Source organism: Sphaerodactylus townsendi, linkage group LG03 (assembly GCF_021028975.2).
Source record: "Sphaerodactylus townsendi isolate TG3544 linkage group LG03, MPM_Stown_v2.3, whole genome shotgun sequence".
NCBI lineage: Eukaryota > Metazoa > Chordata > Lepidosauria > Squamata > Sphaerodactylidae > Sphaerodactylus > Sphaerodactylus townsendi.
In genome coordinates, this window is record NC_059427.1 from 138,909,897 (window position 1) to 138,927,917 (window position 18,021).

At 48.1% G+C, this 18,021-nt stretch overlaps 1 protein-coding gene across 2 annotated transcripts; it reads right to left on the reverse strand.

Annotated features, from left to right (window-relative positions):
• Positions 1 to 2,412: 2,412 nt before the first annotated feature.
• Positions 2,413 to 17,074, reverse strand: SMARCD1 (SWI/SNF related, matrix associated, actin dependent regulator of chromatin, subfamily d, member 1). Of its 2 annotated transcripts, none has more exons than XM_048490031.1 (13): positions 16,854 to 17,074; positions 15,153 to 15,340; positions 14,382 to 14,424; positions 14,185 to 14,307; positions 12,189 to 12,311; positions 10,525 to 10,641; positions 9,225 to 9,326; positions 7,851 to 8,012; positions 7,661 to 7,758; positions 6,901 to 7,036; positions 5,236 to 5,358; positions 4,966 to 5,067; positions 2,413 to 4,045 (listed from the first exon to the last, which is right to left on the reverse strand). In XM_048490031.1, exons 1-13 carry the CDS (start codon positions 17,019 to 17,021, stop codon positions 3,992 to 3,994), a joined length of 1,539 nt encoding a protein of 512 aa, XP_048345988.1. In that variant the 5' UTR covers positions 17,022 to 17,074; the 3' UTR covers positions 2,413 to 3,991. The 2 variants fall into 2 exon arrangements, with proteins under 2 accessions (XP_048345988.1, XP_048345989.1); XM_048490032.1 differs by lacking the exon at positions 16,854 to 17,074 and adding an exon at positions 16,617 to 16,722.
• Positions 17,075 to 18,021: the final 947 nt, after the last annotated feature.

Below are 18,021 nucleotides of genomic sequence, written 5' to 3' on the forward strand. Positions count from 1 at the left end.
CCTCTACCCCATTAAGGACAACGGTTGCTGCTCATCTGGGCAGTCCTCGTTTTAGATTTGCAGGGAGATTTCAAGATAGGGGACTAAAAAATCTTCTCTGTCAGCCCTCTCCACTCTACCATCTTGTTTGTTGCACACAGACCAAACGATAAACTGTTGCCTGATGCAGCATAATCTCACCTTATTTTAAAGGTATGGACAAGATGCCCTCCGAGTCTACATTCCCGGGCCCTTTAAATTCAAGATTTACCCTCTAGAATGAAAGACCTCCAGTAAGATTCAGTTCTGAAAATGCTGCGAGCCACAGAGAAATACAAATGTTAAAGCAACCATTGTTAGATGGTAGAAGAACCCTTTGGGCGGCACGGGGACAGCTAACATCCTTTTAAGAAGGATCATATTAGTTCACCATATCTAGAGAATTTGCCAACACACATCTTTAGAATGGCATTTACCAACCTGAGATTCCAGGCAATATCAACGGCAGTCTCTAGTGCACGATGCAGTAACGTATTAGTACCTAACTACAGATGTATCTGTGGTAGTGATGCACACGAGGACATTTTGCACTATATTCTGGACTGTCTCCTCTACGATAATATAAGAACTAAATATATCAAAGGACTCCTTCCAATTACGGGGGACACCGATAATACTGGGAAATTGATCTGTCTATTGCCGGATGGTGATCCGTACATTACCAATTGAGTAGCATTTTTTGCTCATGCTGCAAGAAGAATCAGGTTAGGCATGGCGCAATGATGTTCTACTGTATTATTTGATAGGGAGATTATATTAGTATTAAAGTAGTCTATTTTAGTTATGTCAGTATACAGGAGATGTTTTGTGTATATTCTTTTATTTTATGATGGTGTGTATGAGGAGATTGTGAATGCTTGTGGCCAAGACAATAAACTTATTATTACTATTACTATCCTTAGCACAGAAGGGTGTTAGGTGGGGACCTTTAGCACGTTACACAGTATTCAGATCACACAAGAGTACCCCAAAAGGCCTTTTTATCAGTTGAGTGCTGCAAATTCCCTCCTGAGAACTTGATTCCCGGGCAAGCAGCGAGCCAGTTTGGATGGAGGACCGCAGTGTGTTGGGAAATGATCTAAGCAAGGCACGCCCTCGAGCGTGGTTTCCCCTGCCTGACACATCCCAGAAGTGCAATTTGCCCTGCACGAGAACGGATAGGTTGTAGCGACCACCACCACACACTGAAGTCATTTCAGGTGGGGATAATGGCCGGGATGAGGAGACTTTAGGCATATGCCTCTTCACATGCGATATGATCTCACTCAGCATCAGGCATCTGAAAATTTGAGTTTGTGACGGAGAGCATGCAGTGCACATCACACGGAAAGGCCTTTTGGAAGACTTGGAAACAATTCAAGGAGAATGAAGCACGTAGTCAAGCCCTCAGAACTTCGTCAGATTTTCTTGCGCAAGAAAAACCCACCATTTAGTCATGTGAACGAGGCAAACTGCTTAAGAAGGCAAAGTAGTGACTTTGTGTGGATTCTGTTTCTTCACAAGATCACATTACTCCTTGAATAAATCCAGTCTGAACTGCTGTATGCAGTCAAGGCACATAATGCGGTGAATTTCTTGGGGGGGACGATGATAACCAAAGGGTGATAAACAGAAACCGTGATTTCCAACATATGTACACCATTCCTACTCCACAACCGCCCTCTGCGAAAGCATGACTTTCTCATTAAGCTTCCCCTCAACCTCTTTACCATGTTTGCTGAAGATACAGACAGCGATGACTTCCTGGCCTTCCTACGGGCTGGAAAATGGCTGCCATTCACCCTCCAACCTCACCAACAATGGACGGGAGGGGAGGGCCTTGAGAAGATGAAGAGTTTGGATTTATATCCCCCTTTCTCTTCTGTAAGGAGACTCAAAAAGGCTTACAATCTCCTTTCCTTCCCAACCCCATAACAAACACCCTGTGAGGTGGGTGGGGCTAAGAGTGTTCCAAAGAACTGTAACTAGCAGCCCAAGGTCACCCAGCTGGCATTTGTTGGGAGTGCACAAGCTAATCTGGTTCACCAGATAAGCCTCCACAGCTCAAGAAGAGATGGGAGACTGCTGAACTGTCACTCAGCAGAAGCTGTGCTGCCTATGGCCAGCTTCTGCTAAGGAATGCACTCCCCTCCTCAATATTTTCAATGAATGCTTGTACATTTGTACAGCTGAGAAAGGATTCTCAAGACAGATTCTTCTGCTAGGTAACTGATTAAAGAGCATTAATTGTTGATTAATATCAACAAGCACAGGAAAGCCTGATGGAGAATCTAATCAATTTTTTAAAAAAACTTGCCACATATATAAGCACGCAGACCTTCCCTTTTTACCCTGGCACCTAACGAAAAATAAGTAACGAAGCGCACACGGCAGTTAACACCATCATTTAGAGGCAGCTTTTATTTAAAACTGGGTGACATCTAAAAGGATACAGTACAAAAAAAAATTTGGTCCAAGGGGGATGGGCGTGGGGGAGAACCACAAACACAAAGCATCGGAAGAGAGCACTTAAAACAACTACACTTTGCCAGCCAGCCAGTCTCTGAGCTTCCTTCATCTACACTTGCCCTGAGAGACTGTGGCAGCTACAGAGGGAACTGGGGTTCTATTCCCCAGTGCCACAAAGCAGGGGGAAGGAGGGGATCATAGGGCACGGTGGCCTTTCAATATGGCAAAGACAAGACAGAAAAAGTAGACAGTCCCCAACTTTTAACATGGACACACACACAGAGGTTTAGGGTCACCCAGACTCCTGAATTCAAAGCAGTCCCCAGCCTCACTCCAGAGGTGGTAGAGGGGTGTTGTCAGTAACTTGATTTTTGCAGCTAGTGTCAGAATACGAGCAGCTGGGACCTGTCCAGCTACATTACAGTCCCCAAAATCCATTCAGCAGAAAAATTCTCCCCCCGCCCCAGCCCGGCCAAAAACTAGCGGGTGCCCAGGGCCAAGAAATACACGTGAGAAGTGAGCCCTGTTCGTTATGCTTATCGGCACCTCTGCTGTGTTTTTGCCAGCTCAAAGACACCTGCCTGTGCTTCCCTGTCCTCCATCTTGAAGTTTGCCCCAGAAACCTGCCTGGCGCCAGTCAGCTGAGGAAGACAGAACGACAGCAAGCCCTGCTTGTGGGGAGCCCTTTGGCCAGCTTCAGTGAGCCCAGAGTACAGAGGGAGAGGAAAAGAACTAAGGGTCTAGGGTGGAGGCGCTTCTTCCTTTAAAAGGCCGTGACCCGGAGGCACCACTGCAGCCCAGGAATAGGCCCAGGGCATCCTCTGACAACTCCACCTGTCCAGACCCCTCCCCAAAATAAAATCAGGCAAGGCTTGCCATGACTGGCAGAATCTGTGCCACCTTTGCAGCGTTTTGGTTCCTGGTAAGAAAGCCACGTATAAAGAGAGGATTCCATCCTCTCTCAACAGCCGCAGCAGCACAGCATTCCCCACCCGTTAAAGACCAAAAGGGCTGTGACACCCATGGCAGGGGTACCTGCCTGCAGCTCTTCCCGCTCTAGACCGGACAGGGAATTGAACAGCCCCAGAGCTGACGTGCAGTAGAGCTGTCCAGCCTCATTGCTTTGGGGGAGGTGGAGCTGGGGAGGGGGCATCTAGGGATTGGCAAGGGGGTCCTGAGCTTCCAAGGCTTTGAACGGAAGCTATCCTCAGCACAGAATAGCTTCAGCTCGAGCCAAGGCAGGAGAGCCCTGGGGCTCTGAAGGCAACGATCCAAGGAAGGAGGCCAGGCTGAAAAGCAAGGCCTTTGGCCTGCCTGCTGGCAACGTTCCTTCCCTGGGAGGTAAGACAGCCACAGAGAAGAGATGATGGTGGATGGGATGGGATGGGATGGGAGAGCAACTGTAGGTGCTGTGCTGGAGTGGGAATGGCATAGGCCTGAGCAGTGAATCCCTGCAGTGTTTGTTTAGCCACGAGACCTGCGGGTTTGGGAAAGGCCGGCCCATCTATGTGTTGCGGATTCCCAGAGCCTGTTCCAGCTCCTGCCGTCTCTGTTGAACCTGCGAGAGAAAGTCAAACGACAGCTTTAGCGCAGATATGGAGAGAACAGTGGCTCCTCAGAATCCTGGATGTCTCCCAGACCCAAGGAGCCAGTAATAAAAAGTGCAAACCCAGCAGCAGCCTTTAGAAAAGAAGAGAGTTTTGGATTTATACCACACCTTTCTCTCTTGTAAGGAGACTCAGAGTGGCTTACATAATCCTTTCCCTTCCTCTCCCCACAACAGACACCTTGTGAGGTAAATGGGGCTGAGAAAGTTCCAAAGAACTGTGACTAGCCCAAGTTCACCCAGCAGGAATGTAGGAGTGCGGAAACACATCTGGTTCACCAGATAAGCCTCTGCCACTCAGGTGTAGTGAATCAAACCCGGTTCTCCAGATTAGAATCCGCCTGCTCTTAATCACTACATCCTGCTGACAAGACATTCTACACCTAGCATGGGGCAGCTGCCCCAGGAAGTTCCTCTGATAACAGCTCTCTTGCTTACAAGCATTTGTTGTATTAAATGTTCCTTAAGCTGCCTGCTGTGGATATGCTGGTCTGGTCGGGTAGTTTTTGTTCATAACATTTAGCCCACATCTATGGCTGGCATCTTCAGGGGCAAGTCGCAGTAAGATGCGTTTCCCTCCGTGATACACCTTAAGCCCTAAGGCTTCATTTCTGTTAATCAGAATTTGCCAATATGCTAAATTTGTTTACTGACAAAGGCAAACTACAAAATGAAGCAGTATGGAAGTTCTCCAGGGGCTCCATTTTATTATAGCACCTTCTTGCCAACAGGGCCTTCAGCAGGGACACCTATAGGGGCAACCAGATGGCCTTACAGAGCCAAATGACTGACTCTCTATGATCCCAGCTTGAGATGAGAGTTGTCTGCACCTCCTTGACTACGGGAAAATCACAAGGGGCAAGAGGCTTCACCTTAGAGTAGAAGTATCTGCACACAGCCTCCTGAGCCCATGGCTGGAAATAGAATTCAGCTCGGCGCTCTTCTTCTGGGTTCCCAACAACATCTGTCATAGTCTAGAAGGAAAAGGAAACAAGTGTATTCAATTAAGCCCAACCAGAGCAAAACCTCAACCCCTAGCCTAGTTGAAGCGCTCTCCCTTCCAAATCAGTAGAGGGCGCCACTCTTTGGCCCAACAAAAGTCAGATGATCTGTTTTTAGGTTCTCCCTCTCAGGTTCCTCACTTTCAGATCCCGGCACTGGGATTGCAGCCAATCGTTGATGAAGCCTTGGGGGTCTCTGGCAAAGCTGAGCATGAATTCCCGCTGGGTTTTCAGTTGGTTGATGGTTTCTATGGTCTCATGAATCTGTGATGTAGAGATGCAGCAAACATTAGAAAAGAGGTATACCGACACAGTACGACAGGAGAACTTTGAAGTCCTAAGTGCCTCTTTTTCAGACCTTCTGCTACAAAGTTTTATGCATATGACAGGGAGCAGGCCATATCACATCTAGGAATTGGCGTTTTGTCCAGCTGACTCTTTTCCCCCATGTAAAAACCTTCTGCCACTTAGTCTGGGGGGAAAAAACCTTTAAGCCATTAGTCTGGAGTTTCCACACTGAATTGAAACAAACAGCGCAATACAATGCTGAGCCACTCTCTTCTAAGCCCACTTGAAAGTGAGGTAATTCTCCACAAAGTTTTAACTGCAAGAAGAGTTTGGATCCCACCTTTCTCTCCTGTGAAGGGTTTCCAAGTGGCTTACAAACTCCTTCCCTTCCTCTCCCAGCAACAGACAGGTGGGTCTGAGAGAGTTCTCAGAGAACTTTGACTAGCCCAAGGTCACCCAGAAGGTTTCATGTGGAGGAGCGGGGAAACACATCTAATTTGCCAGATAAGAGTCCACCACTCATGTGGAGGAGTAGGAATCAAACTAAGTTATCCAGGTAGAGTCACCCAGTCTTAACCACTACCCCACACTGATTCTAAGGTTTGCAATCCAAAGAACAGCTATTAGGGAAGAAGTATCATTAAACTGAATACAGCTTAATTCTAAGTAAAAGCATGTACAGATGTAACCAGCTTGCTACTCTAAGAGGACTTTTGTATCACAACACAAGTAGCAAGGGGGGACTCTTTATCCAGACATATTGCAAGTTCCACCAAGTATATCTTCCCTCCTAGTCCATTATGTCTGGTAAAAAGTGGTGGATCCTTTAAGTGTGTCACAGAGTCTGAATCCTGTTAAGAAAAAAATCTGCTTTGTTCAAAGCTCTTTAGGCCAACCTGGCCAACTTCAAAGCCTGAGTCTTCAAAGCCTGTTCACAGGCCAGGAGTTTTGGGAATTCAGGTTAAGTTTCAAGGACTGCCATGGACATCTTGAATGGCTGTGGGGAGGGAAAAAACGTCTCCCTGGCTATCACTAGCTATCCCTTTTATTGCCACCATCAAAATTCTACCACTTAAAGGTGGCATACTCATGAACACCGGAAACTGCCTGACACTGAATCGGACCAATGGCAAATCAAGAGCGTTGGGTGGGTAAGGCACTTTACTATTACAGGGTGTGATGGCAAAAACAATGGATCCCTTTGAAGATTACATGAAAGCAGAGCTCTGGAAGAATCCAGAACTCCCAAGTTCTCTAGATCACTGAACAATGGAGTTAGAGGCTAGGTTTCTCCTCTTCTTGAAATTGGTATGCCTGAGGGTATAAGGTGTTTTAATGGCTCATTACAACATAAGGCCCTGACAAATTTTGACTGGAATGTCTTGCGACAGTGTCCTTGGCAAGAGGCGACATGCGCTGCCCCTTTTCAAATTTCTCACACGCATCCTGAGTTCCTGCTTGCGACACAACTCCGAGAGCATTCAAGGTCTACAAGATCACCTCCAAGAGCTCTCTCACCTTGTTGTCTAAAGCAGCGATCTCTTGCTGGCTGGCTGTGGACAGCAGGAAAGAATTCATCTGGGTTTTCAAAGTATCGTCCACTTCCACGTCAATGTCATAGCAGGCCGTTTTCTTCTGATCATTTGGATCAACACTGGGGGATCAGGGCAGCAAGACACATACTACAGTCAGGGCTGGGTCCAACACAGCAAGCCTCCCCACCACTGGCAATCAAGGGGAGAACCACTCGGGCTCTGGGCAAGGATTGTTCCTCCGCTTCCAAAAGGCCAGCCTACCCAAGGTTTTTTTTAGTTTTTTTCATTCCTTCCCTGAAAGTTGCCTAGAACGCTTCTGTATTCCAAAAACACACACCCTCATTCACATCTCTGCTGTTTCAAAAATGCCATAATGAAATGGATCCCCCCAAAAGGTTCTCGACACAATGTGAACCAAGAAGGTGTACTGAAAGGTCATAAGTTCTACTGTGTTCTACAAGAAAAAAAAAGTTCATTTTTGTGCTGGATTAGCATTTCACAGCATCCAAAGTGTTTCACGTACGTTAATCTTTACACTAATACCCACAAGACAAGTCAGCACCATTAGACCCATTCTGTAGAAGCAAGACAAGCTTGCCTGAGGGTTATCTACTGAGATTATGATACATGCAAGACTGGCATCAGGGACTTCCCAATTCACAGTTCATCCTCTATACCACAGTTGTTTTTATGGGCCAGACAAGCTCCACTCTGTTTCCTGCCCCCCAGTGTCCCAGCCTCACCTGATGACATGGTTGATGATGATTGGCTCTGGAGGCATAAGCAAAGCATGCAGCCGTTGGGGGATCTCAGAAAACTTCATTCGCTGAGACTCGAATATCTGCAAGTTGAAAGGGAAGGTCAAGCAGCTCCCAAGAGCCCAGCTCAGAGCATTCCCGGAAGAGCTGCTGCCTCCTGTCCCACATCCATTACCTGCTGGAGGTACTTGTCACAAATTACATACTCTCGCTCATGGGGGTCCTGCAGCTTATGGGTCTTGATGTATTGCCACAGCGCCTGGATGATCACGGGGCGAGTCTGGGTGTGGATCCCCAAGAGGCGAGCCAAACGAGGGTCCAGTTTGAACTGTGGAGGCTGCAAAGCAAAGGGAGGAATTCCATAATTAGACATATACACAACTGAAACGAGAGCTTTCAAATGAGAGCTTCCATGCCTCATTAGCTGCTTTCATATGGTAAAAAAACATACACAAGGAACCCAAACCAAGGAAATGAACATGCCGGGCGGGGGGGGCGGGGGGCGGACGGACGGGACACCATTTTAATTATCTCTTTTTAGAACACATTCGTAAAGAAGAAGGAAGTTATGTTCTAATAAGTAGAAAGTGTCTCAGCTGCAAACTTGGCCAGGTCCAAGGTATGGAGATGCCCACTCAGTACTGTGGCAATCAGATCTACAGATGCCCACTCTTCTTACACCACTGTATGCAAAGTGCCATCAAGCCACAGTTGACTTACAGCGACCCCTAGTGGGGTTTTCAAGGCAAGCGAGAAGCAGAGGTGGTTTGCCATTGCCTTCCTCTGCAGAGTCTTCCTTAGAGGTCTCCCTTCCAAACACAGATCTTGCTTAGCTTCCTAGATCTGATGAGGTTGGCCTATATTCTACCATTAGCTCGTTTCAATGCCTTGCCTAATGCTATGACATTTGGCAGATACAATAATATCCCCTATGACAGTGGTGGCGAACCTTTGGCACTCCAGATGTTATGGACTACAATTCCCACCAGGCCATGCTGGTAGGGGCTGATAGGAATTGAAGTCCATAACATCTGGAGTGCCAAAGGTTCACCACCACGGCCCTATGAGAATAATAGGCTATGCCAGTGTAAAGGCTATTGTTGAGACTGTCCAACATGTACTTTTAGAGTGTTCTATATATGATCTTCCACGCTCCATGTATATTCATCCCTTGATAGAGAGGCTAAATATTGACATTTCATCAACTTTTATGAACTTTCTAATCAATGGTTCTTGTGATCTTATCTGTGAAAATGTTGCGACCTTTCTGAAGCATTACCTGGCTAAGCGTAATTCTCCACAAAACAGTCATGGTTAATTTAGCTCTCTTTGTGTTCTGTATACAGGGTCTGTTTGTAGATATTTAATGCATTTTTAATGTATTTTAATGGGTTTAGTTAATAGATAAACATTCCCTTTTTGTTTTTAATATTGTAACACTGTAATTTATAATGCCAATAAAGGCTTCTGTCTGTCTATTCTACCATTCCACATCCACTCAATGCATTCCTCCTTCTCAAATGGCTCTCATGGAGGCAATCCCGCTTACCTGGTAGTCCAGCATCAGCAGGACAGTGCAGCGCACATTCACATCTCCTGGTCTTTTCACCTGGAAACCATCCGTCTCTTGGGTAGTTGCAGTCCTATGCCACTGAACAGTAAAAAGTTCAGTGGAAGGAGAGGAAAGAGAAGAGGCAAGCATTGAGAAACTGAACAAAAGACCAGTGAGAAGGAGCACAATCAAGACTGAACATTTGTGGCGTGACTTGGGTTCAAATTTCCAACATATTGGGTAACCGCAGGCCGGTCTCCTGGCTCATTAATCTCCCTTGGGTTTTTGGGTGGGGTGGGTTCATGGCGCAGAGCTCCATAAGAAAGGGCAGCAATACCTTTAATGTATCTGTTTGGCAAATCAGAATGTTAGGCCCTTTATGCCTGCCCTGCTTACGCCAAGGAAGTTTGCTGCACAATGGGGTCTCTCCACATGTCTCTGTTTACACACGAGGAGATTCGACTGATGGCTCCAAGTGGAGCCACCATTCTGCCCATCCTGCGCGGCTCCCAGTTCGGCTGCCTGAATGCTGGCCCTTTTTCTACCTTTAAAATTTTGGGGGTACAATTTCAATGTTCTATCACTGTGAATTTTTTTAACCAACCCCCCCCCCCTCTGCTGAAGAGTAGGCAGTATTGCTCCTGTGTCAAAGGAGGAAAGCGGTGGAAAATCTAAAGGGCAAATGGTCACTGCCCTGCTTTGCTTTCCCTGTGCAAGCAGGAAAAAAAAATAAAACCTTTCCCACTTTCAGAAACAGCGGGGATTTTTAGATTTGCCATAGGGTAAGTTCAGGAAGGGCAGAAAACATATGTGTAATAGAAAGTCTGTCCCAAAGGGAATGTATGCTCACCGTGGGGCAGACCAGAAGTACATAATAGGCTGGGCAGCACAATTTTGGGGAGGGGACTGGATCCCCCTTTGGATGCAGCATGGCCTTCCACCGGCGTAAATGCCCTCTCTGGGGCACTTATGCAGGTGGAGGGGCAAATCCACTAGGGCATGGCTGCTGCAGTGCCCTGTGATGCTGGCCCCAGCTATGCCGGTGTTCCAGGGGCGGGAATGACCTTACTTGGCCTCCAGACCCCTCTCAACTTCCATATGCAGAGCTGCCGGTGGAAATACATACCATTTTCACGGAATATCTCTATTCTCCCCTATGGGAGAGTTGGAGGTTTTTGTTAACAAAAAACCTTCTTGAGTTTACCGTGCTGCAGGAAAGTCATGTAGAGTGGGCGGAGTGCCAGTCACCATCCACCTCAGCTCCAGAGTGTGCTGACAAAACCCCCAATTTTCTCACCTCCACCAAGTGATTGTCTGGGCCATACAGGTCCTTGTCCAGCTCAATCACCAGAGACTTAAAAAAGGATGAAAACTTCCTCTTCTGTTTAGTCGCATCATACTTGGAAAGAGCAGACTGCAAAACATAAGACAAAGGGTGAGGCCAACGGGTCCCAGTTTGGCACGGGGGTAGCAACAGCAATCAAACCCAGAAACAAAAGGCAGCGCTGCCTCTCTCTCCTTGGACAAAGCCGGCCTTTTGCTAGGCAGGAGGTAAAAGATGCTGCTGTCTGCAACATGGATTCGCTGCCTTTTCTCACTGAGCCAGAAATTATGCACTGACTAGAACACTGATGTCCTCTTCCCCACATGCAATACAAACCAACTTTCCATTGTCATGCAACTAAGGGCTTCTTCAGGTAGGACTGCATGTTGTTCAACTGACTGGTCAAATATGGTTGGCTTACTGCTGAATTGACCATCCTTTCACATGGTCATATAACAGTAGATAAAGTCAGCTTCTTTTTTTAACAAATTCATTATGGTAACATTCACCAGCAAGGGCAGGATCAAGACTGTTTGCCCCCCAGTCTTACAGGCCAGTCAGTCTGACCTCTGTCCCCAGGAAGATATTGGAGCAGATTTTAGTCTGTGAGGAACTGAAGAACAACTTGGTGATCTGGGAAAATCAGCACAGATTTGTCCCCAACAGATCCTACCAAACCAACATTGTTTCCTTTTTAGATTGAGCTTACTAAATCAAGGGAAAACTGTCCAAGTTGTTTACCTGGATACCAGTGAAGCTTTTGACATGGTTCCTTATGATGCGTGAATGAGAGCATTTTGGACAGATCTCCAGAACTGTTAGGTAGATAGCGAACTGACTAGAGAACAGTACTCAAAGAGTGCCTGCTGATGGCATTTAGTCTAAATGGAGGGAGGTATCCAGTGGGGTGACACAGAGCTTGGTACTTTTCAATATTTTTTATAAATGATCTCGGTGAGGGTGGAGAGGGGCTACTCATTACATTTGCAGATGACACCAAATTGGAAGGAGCACTGAACACACCGGAAGATAGAGATAGAATCCAACAAGATCTGACACACTAGAAAAGCGGGTGGATGTGAACAAGATGCAATTCACGTGAGAATTCTGGCATGACAAATAAATAAGATCATGTGTATTCCACACAGAGGCGTACCGGGGGAAAACAGTGACTGGAGACATCCGTTCTCCGGGTGCCCCACCCGCTATGCCGGGGGCGAGGCCGACCTCTGGCCACACCCCCCTCCTGGGGCTTGGGAGGAATAAGAGGGGGGGAGAGGCTTGGGGGGGTCCTCTGGCTTCCTTGGCCTCACCCATGTTGATGATGGCGTGGGCGGGGCCAAGGGCACTAGAAGACAAGGCAGCAGGACATCCTGCTGCCTTGCCTTCCTGGTCACATGGGGGCCCAATTTTGCACCCCCCACATGACCAGCTCAGTGATGCCTGGGGACAGAGGGTACCCCCTGTCCCTAGGCAAATACACAACTGATCCCACACTTAAAGAACACTGCCATAAGCCAACTTTGGATTTTATAGCCTAGCTTAAGGAACAACTCTGCCCATGCAGGCACTCTCTATCACTGTTACATGTGGAAACTCCTCCAATGGGGACACACTCATCCTATTCCATCACTCACATCCTCTAACAGCCGCCCCTCGACACGGAGCTCCCAGGAAGCCACTGTGCCTTCTCCATCCTCTGCATCTGACTTGGCTGGATTGAAGGTATTAGAGATGAAAATGCGCAGCTTCCGCTTTTGCTGAAAGGGAGCACACAACAGCTGTGGAGCAGAAAGCTAATCATCCCAATCCTTACCTCTGCAAACACAGCTGGTCCCCGGTGAGCTTGCCCGTTTACTACCCACAAGAACAATATCCTCGTTCCTCGTTATTGTGCAACTCTGTGTTGGAGGAAATCTCTCAGTCCTTTCTTAGGCACTTCTAAAGCACCTGCAGGCACATGTCAAAGGCCCCTTCCGCACATGCAGGATCATGCACTTTCAATCCACTTTGAAGCTGTGCGGAATAGCAAAATCCACTTGCAAACAATTGGGAAAGTGGATTATTCTTCATGTGTGGAAGGGGCCAAGGATTCCACGACATTTCAAATCAAGCATGTGTGGAAGGGGCCAAGGATTCCACTACATTTCAAATCAAGAAAAAAAAGGTCAAACTTAAAAATAAAATGAGACTACAGTTAACAGCAGCAGCTAAAGGTCATTTGTCCATAATATATCAATTAGGGGATATATATATAAATCTATTTCCTATTGTAATATTGCCCAATTTTCTCTGAAAATCTGTGTTTTCAATGTGACTGATAGCAAGGCCTCATTTATATATTTCCGCAGATGTCCAAGAGGGGATGCTTCACAAGCCACTCCGACAGGATCTATGAAGCCACTAGGAAGGAAAACAATGGCATGGGCAGGACCACATCACTCATATCACCTATACCAGGGGTAGGGAACCTGCGGCTCTCCAGATGTTCAGGAACTACAATTCCCATCAGCCCCTACCAGCATGGCCAATTGGCCATGCTGACAGAGGCTGATGGGAATTGTAGTTCCTGAACATCTGGAGAGCCGCAGGTTCCCTACCCCTGACCTATACAGTACCCTGTAACAGATATTACTGGAAATGAGCCCTGAGTCACCACGGTAAGATACAGATTTGGCCTGAGAAGCTGACGTTATCATTAACAGGGTTTGGGGGGAAATCTAAATTTGGATGCTGGGTTTGAGAGGAACATTGGCAGAATAGGGAAAACAGGTCTGGAAAGGCTGGCAGGAGATGGAGGAAAATAAAAGCCATTCACAGAATGAAGAAGGTTGCTGAGCTGAACAGCACCTCCAGGAAGAAGTGCAATGCTTTCGTGAGCAGACTTTCCATGCTGGCTCTTCAGAGAGTGCAGAAGAAAGGTGAACTGTTGATTCAGTTGGTGCAGGAAGGGCAAGCCACAGAAAGGAGCACTGCAGCCTCCTATTGACTTTGCAGAATCTCACCTATTAACATAGGCGTAGTTGCAACAGGCACATTTGCCACGGGAGCCCCCCACTGCATCAAGATTTTCCACCACACACACGTCCGGGAAGAAGAGGGGCGTGGCTGGGTCTGGGCATGATGTGTGTGCGCTCCCCAGGACGAGGCCTGAGCCCATTGGCCGGCCTGGTGGGCCGCAGGTTTGCTCTCTGTCTCTCTGGAGAGCCCACATACGGCCCACCAGGCCGGCCAACGACACGCCCAGATGCAGCCACGTCTCTCCTCCTTCCTCTGCCAGGCCTGTAAGTGGGGCGCGGGGGGGCCATGGGGGTGGGATTCGGAGTCTGCCCCAGGTTCCATTTTCCATAGCTATGCCGCTACCTGTTAATTCCTCCTGGTACCTGATAGGTGGGAGGGACTGTGATTTGAATACAAGACCCACCAATTTAGCAGCAACAGCGTGCCAATGGTGGTAAAGCATCTTATTTCCAATCCCTGCTGGTGTGCCCATCCATAAAAGTCCAATACCCATATTTAGGCCACAGATGTTTGAAGTCACACAGCACTGTGAACTGCTAGGCCCATTTTATTTTATAGTACTGTAGGAAAGACACACAAATGTGCCTCGAGTTTATGGATCTTCTCAGTTACCTTAATAGGCCGTTTCAAGGCCTCCTGGATATCCAAGCGCTTTCTCATGATGGTCTGGTCCAATTTCCTCTCAAAAGCCAACAAATCCATGTACGCCTGAGACTCCGGAACTAGCTCCCTGATCTAAAACAGATACAGTAACTGAAGTCACTATTTTCACAACCACAACAGCCTACAGATGTCAGAAGCTCACTCACCCGCTGAGGTAGTATCTTATCTGCCATCTTCTTCTTCTTGGCACTGTGTGAAGACAGAAATGTGAATAATGGAATAAACCCTTGACAAAGGACTTTGTAAATTTCATATGTACAATTTGACCACTCTAACATGAGATGCTAGAAAGAACTTCCCTTGAACTGGCACGGTGATTGAAGGGAGAGGGGAACAAGATGGTCAGAAGGCCCAGGTTTGAAGGGTAGAAACAATACAGGTGGTTCTGTCAGTTTCAGCTGGCAAAACTGGATGGTGGGTGAGGGGAGAAGTGAGAATTAACCCCTCTCTTCCATCCTCTTAGTAACCCCTATTCATATCAGAGCCCTGAATCTACACTATTCATCTTTTACAAATTTTGGGAGGCTCTAGTCCTGGGTCTCCCAGTAACTTGGCTATTTTGATTCTTGGATTTGCACTTGAACAGCACCAACCATGTAGAATGCATACACTGCTCCAAACTCAAATATGGACCAGTAACAGATGCAGGGAAATCACTCATTGTGTTCAGACAGATCAAAGTAGTAAGGTTAGTATGCCAACATCCACATTGTATTGGAGCTTCTTTTGATGCTTCTTCCCATGGTGATCAAGGATTGAATCAGTAGGACACAAGTGGCCCATCAAGACATGCCTCAAAGCTGAGGCAAGCTCATTGAAGCTCCTTCTCTCCTAAGGATGAGGTTTCCTGACCCAAGAAAGTAGCAGTTGATGATGCTGCATGCAGAGAGGCCTACAAGAGAAGTGGAGCCGCTTACTTGTGGTTGCGGTTCTGCACTGCCTGCTGCTGAACTTGTTGGATCTGCTGAGGGGCTGGTCTTTTCCGAGACTGGTCCATTCCTGACTGGGCCATCCCAGGTCGAACTGAAGGACTGCCACCGTAACCTGGAGGCGCCATTGCAGGTCCCTGAGGGGTCATGCGGCTACCAGGCAACATGCCAGGGCGCTGAGGAAATGAACACAGAGGAAAATTAGTTCTGAGGAGAATCTTAAGACAACCTGCCTCACAACCGCTACTCTTAGAGCAATGTCTTCCCATTTTTCTGCAGAGATTTTGTCCTTAAAGGCTTAAGATTTCTGTCAGGGGAAGTTTATAAAGATCAACAGAATCACAAGGTATATTGTCCCCCTTTTCTTTGCCGTCAAGCTATAGCAGACTTATGGTGACCCCACAGGATTTTCAAGGCAAGAGGAATTTGAAGGTAATTTATGCCTGTATGTCATGACCCTGGTATTTCTTGGAGCCATCCAAATATTAGCCAGGGTCAGGGCTGAGAGTGCATAACTGGCCCAAGGTCACCCAGCAAGCTTCTATGGCATAAGTGGGGATTTGAACGTGGGTTTCCCAGATGGCAGTGCAACACCTTAATCACTACAGCATGCTGGCTTTCTAATGCCTGCCTACTCCTCCACAAATAAACTTTCTTACACAATACCCTACTTTATCACAGAAGAGAATCCTGCCTCTTATTCTCTTGTAGTTTTCTACAGAAAAATAGTTACTTCTCCTGTTAAGGCAACATTCAAATTTCTAGAGCTGAAGCAATGCGTGCAGTGCACACAGACACACATATTTCAACCTGTTAACTACACAAAGATAAACTACTTGACTTGCCCTCTGCCCTTACACCAATGTGCTTCTTAATCTTGGACCTCAATAAATGGTCTCTTATATTACACAGACTATTTTAATTCACAGTCATGCCTGGTCTGCACTTTCTAAACGTTGCAGATAAAGGAGTATCTATTTCTACCTGTTACCTTGCCCTCCTCACAAGTAGCTTGGCGAAGTAGATACAGCAACCTCCTCTTCCATTTTAACTCAACTACTGCAGGATGAAGAGTACCGACTGAGAACAAATTCACACTCCCCAACCATGACATCACCATGACACCCCAGATGCTGCCCCATATACAGGCTGTCAAATCCTGACCCACCCTAGATCCTCCCCTTCCTTGACCATTCCCTGGCATATAAACTCACTAGGTAGCCTCAGGCCAGTAACTCCCTCTCAGCCTCACTCACCTCAGAGGCCTTGTAAAGAGAAAACAGAGCAAAAAGAACCATAAATGCCCTCCTAAGCCTCTGCAAGGAAGGGTAACCTGTAAAGGTGCACCAACAAACCTCCTTTCAATGTCCGAAACCCCACTAGCACTGGGCATTTTTAATTCTCAAAACCAAAACCCACATTCATCACACACACACCCTTTTCAGGCCTTACCCCCATATCCCCCTTTATCTCTTAATCAGTGCAATTCCACGGATGACCCTTCCTCAGCAGCCTCCGCCACCACCCTTCTCCTCCATCTTTCTGGAGGGATTTTCCCATCAGCCCCTTTCCTTCCCCGCCCACTGCAGCGTCGCTCCCCCCTCCCCATCTCGCGCTGACACGCCTCAGCCCCGCAAGCCCCGCCCCTCTTCCGCCCCGCCCCCTCTCCTCGCCGGGCCGAATCGGTACCGGGTACGCAGCGCCGGGCAGAGGCGAGCGGTACATCCCTTGCCCGGGAGCCGGGCCCATTCGAACAGGCGGCCCAGCCGTGCCCGGCCCCAACGATCCCGCCCCGGGGCCGGCTCCCCCGCCGCCGCCGCTCGGAGCGACCGCCTGGAAACCCGCCCGCGCCGCCATCTTCCCTCCCTCAGCAGCACAAAGCGGCCGGGAGCCCGGGCGGGGGGGGAGGGAGGGAAGGAGGAGGCGGATGTGGGGTTAGGAGGATTGAGTTGGGCTTTACCATAGAGGCGTCGCCTGCCGGGGGATGGAAAGCCTTCGGAGGGGTCATAGAGCGGAAGCCGGAGAGAAGGGTGGGAAAGGCGCGCCACTAGTTCTCCCCCTGCTGCTCAAGGGGTGTCGATGCGGTTTGGAGTCTGGGATGTCCTACATAAGGCAGCTGTGAGACAGTTCAGGTTCGCAAAGGCAGCTGCATCTGGAGCCTGATACCTTTTTTTGGGTGGGGTGGGGACCAATCCTCCCCACCAATCTTTCGACGACCTCAGAAACTGTCTTTCAGGCTGGCTATTTAGCAAGAGAGAAATGTGCTGGGGAGAAAAAGATTTCAGGGCATGGCGGAACAAGCGTTTAGTCTGCAGTTAGTAAAAGTGGAACACAGGATGGGTATGCAAACTTGACTGGATGAGACGTTGGATAATGTACCAGGGTAATGTTGCAGATGTGGTCAGGCATACAAGCTGCAACAAGGTAAATCAAATGATGATAAAAGGAGAGTTCCACTGAAAGGCTTCTGAGGATATTCACTACAAGGAAATGCAGACCCGCCCTCTTTTTGTTGGGTCAGCAAATCTCAGCTGCTGTTGTAGGTTGATGAGTGCATATTAGAGAGATGCATGCAGTGGCGTAGCTGCTGTAGGGAAGAGGGGGGTGTTGCGCCCCATTGGAGTCAGGTGGGGGGTGGAAAATTGCCCCACATCCCTCCCCCACCTCATCCTGGCAGAAGCCCAGAGCAGCCTGGAATTCAGCCGGCTGCTATTTTTCCGACTGCATTAAGGTGTGTGTGTGTGTGGGGGGGGGCGGCCCTGTGTGTGGGTGGGGGGGGCAGCCTAGAGTAGCCTGGAGTTCAGCCAGCTGCAAAGAGGAGCCAGCTGAGCTAAGGTAAGTCGGGGGGGGGGGGGTG

Excerpts from the sequence above, each read along its gene's own strand:
- SMARCD1 (XM_048490031.1), bottom strand. The coding sequence starts at position 17,021 with ATGGCGGCGCGGGCGGGTTTCCAGGCGGTCGCTCCGAGCGGCGGCGGC. Across the intron at positions 12,312-14,184 it reads CCTTGAAACGGCCTATTAAG|CAAAAGCGGAAGCTGCGCAT; the intron begins GTAACTGAGAAG and ends GCTCCCTTTCAG. Across the intron at positions 7,037-7,660 it reads ATCATCAACCATGTCATCAG|TGTTGATCCAAATGATCAGA; the intron begins GTGAGGCTGGGA and ends CTGATCCCCCAG.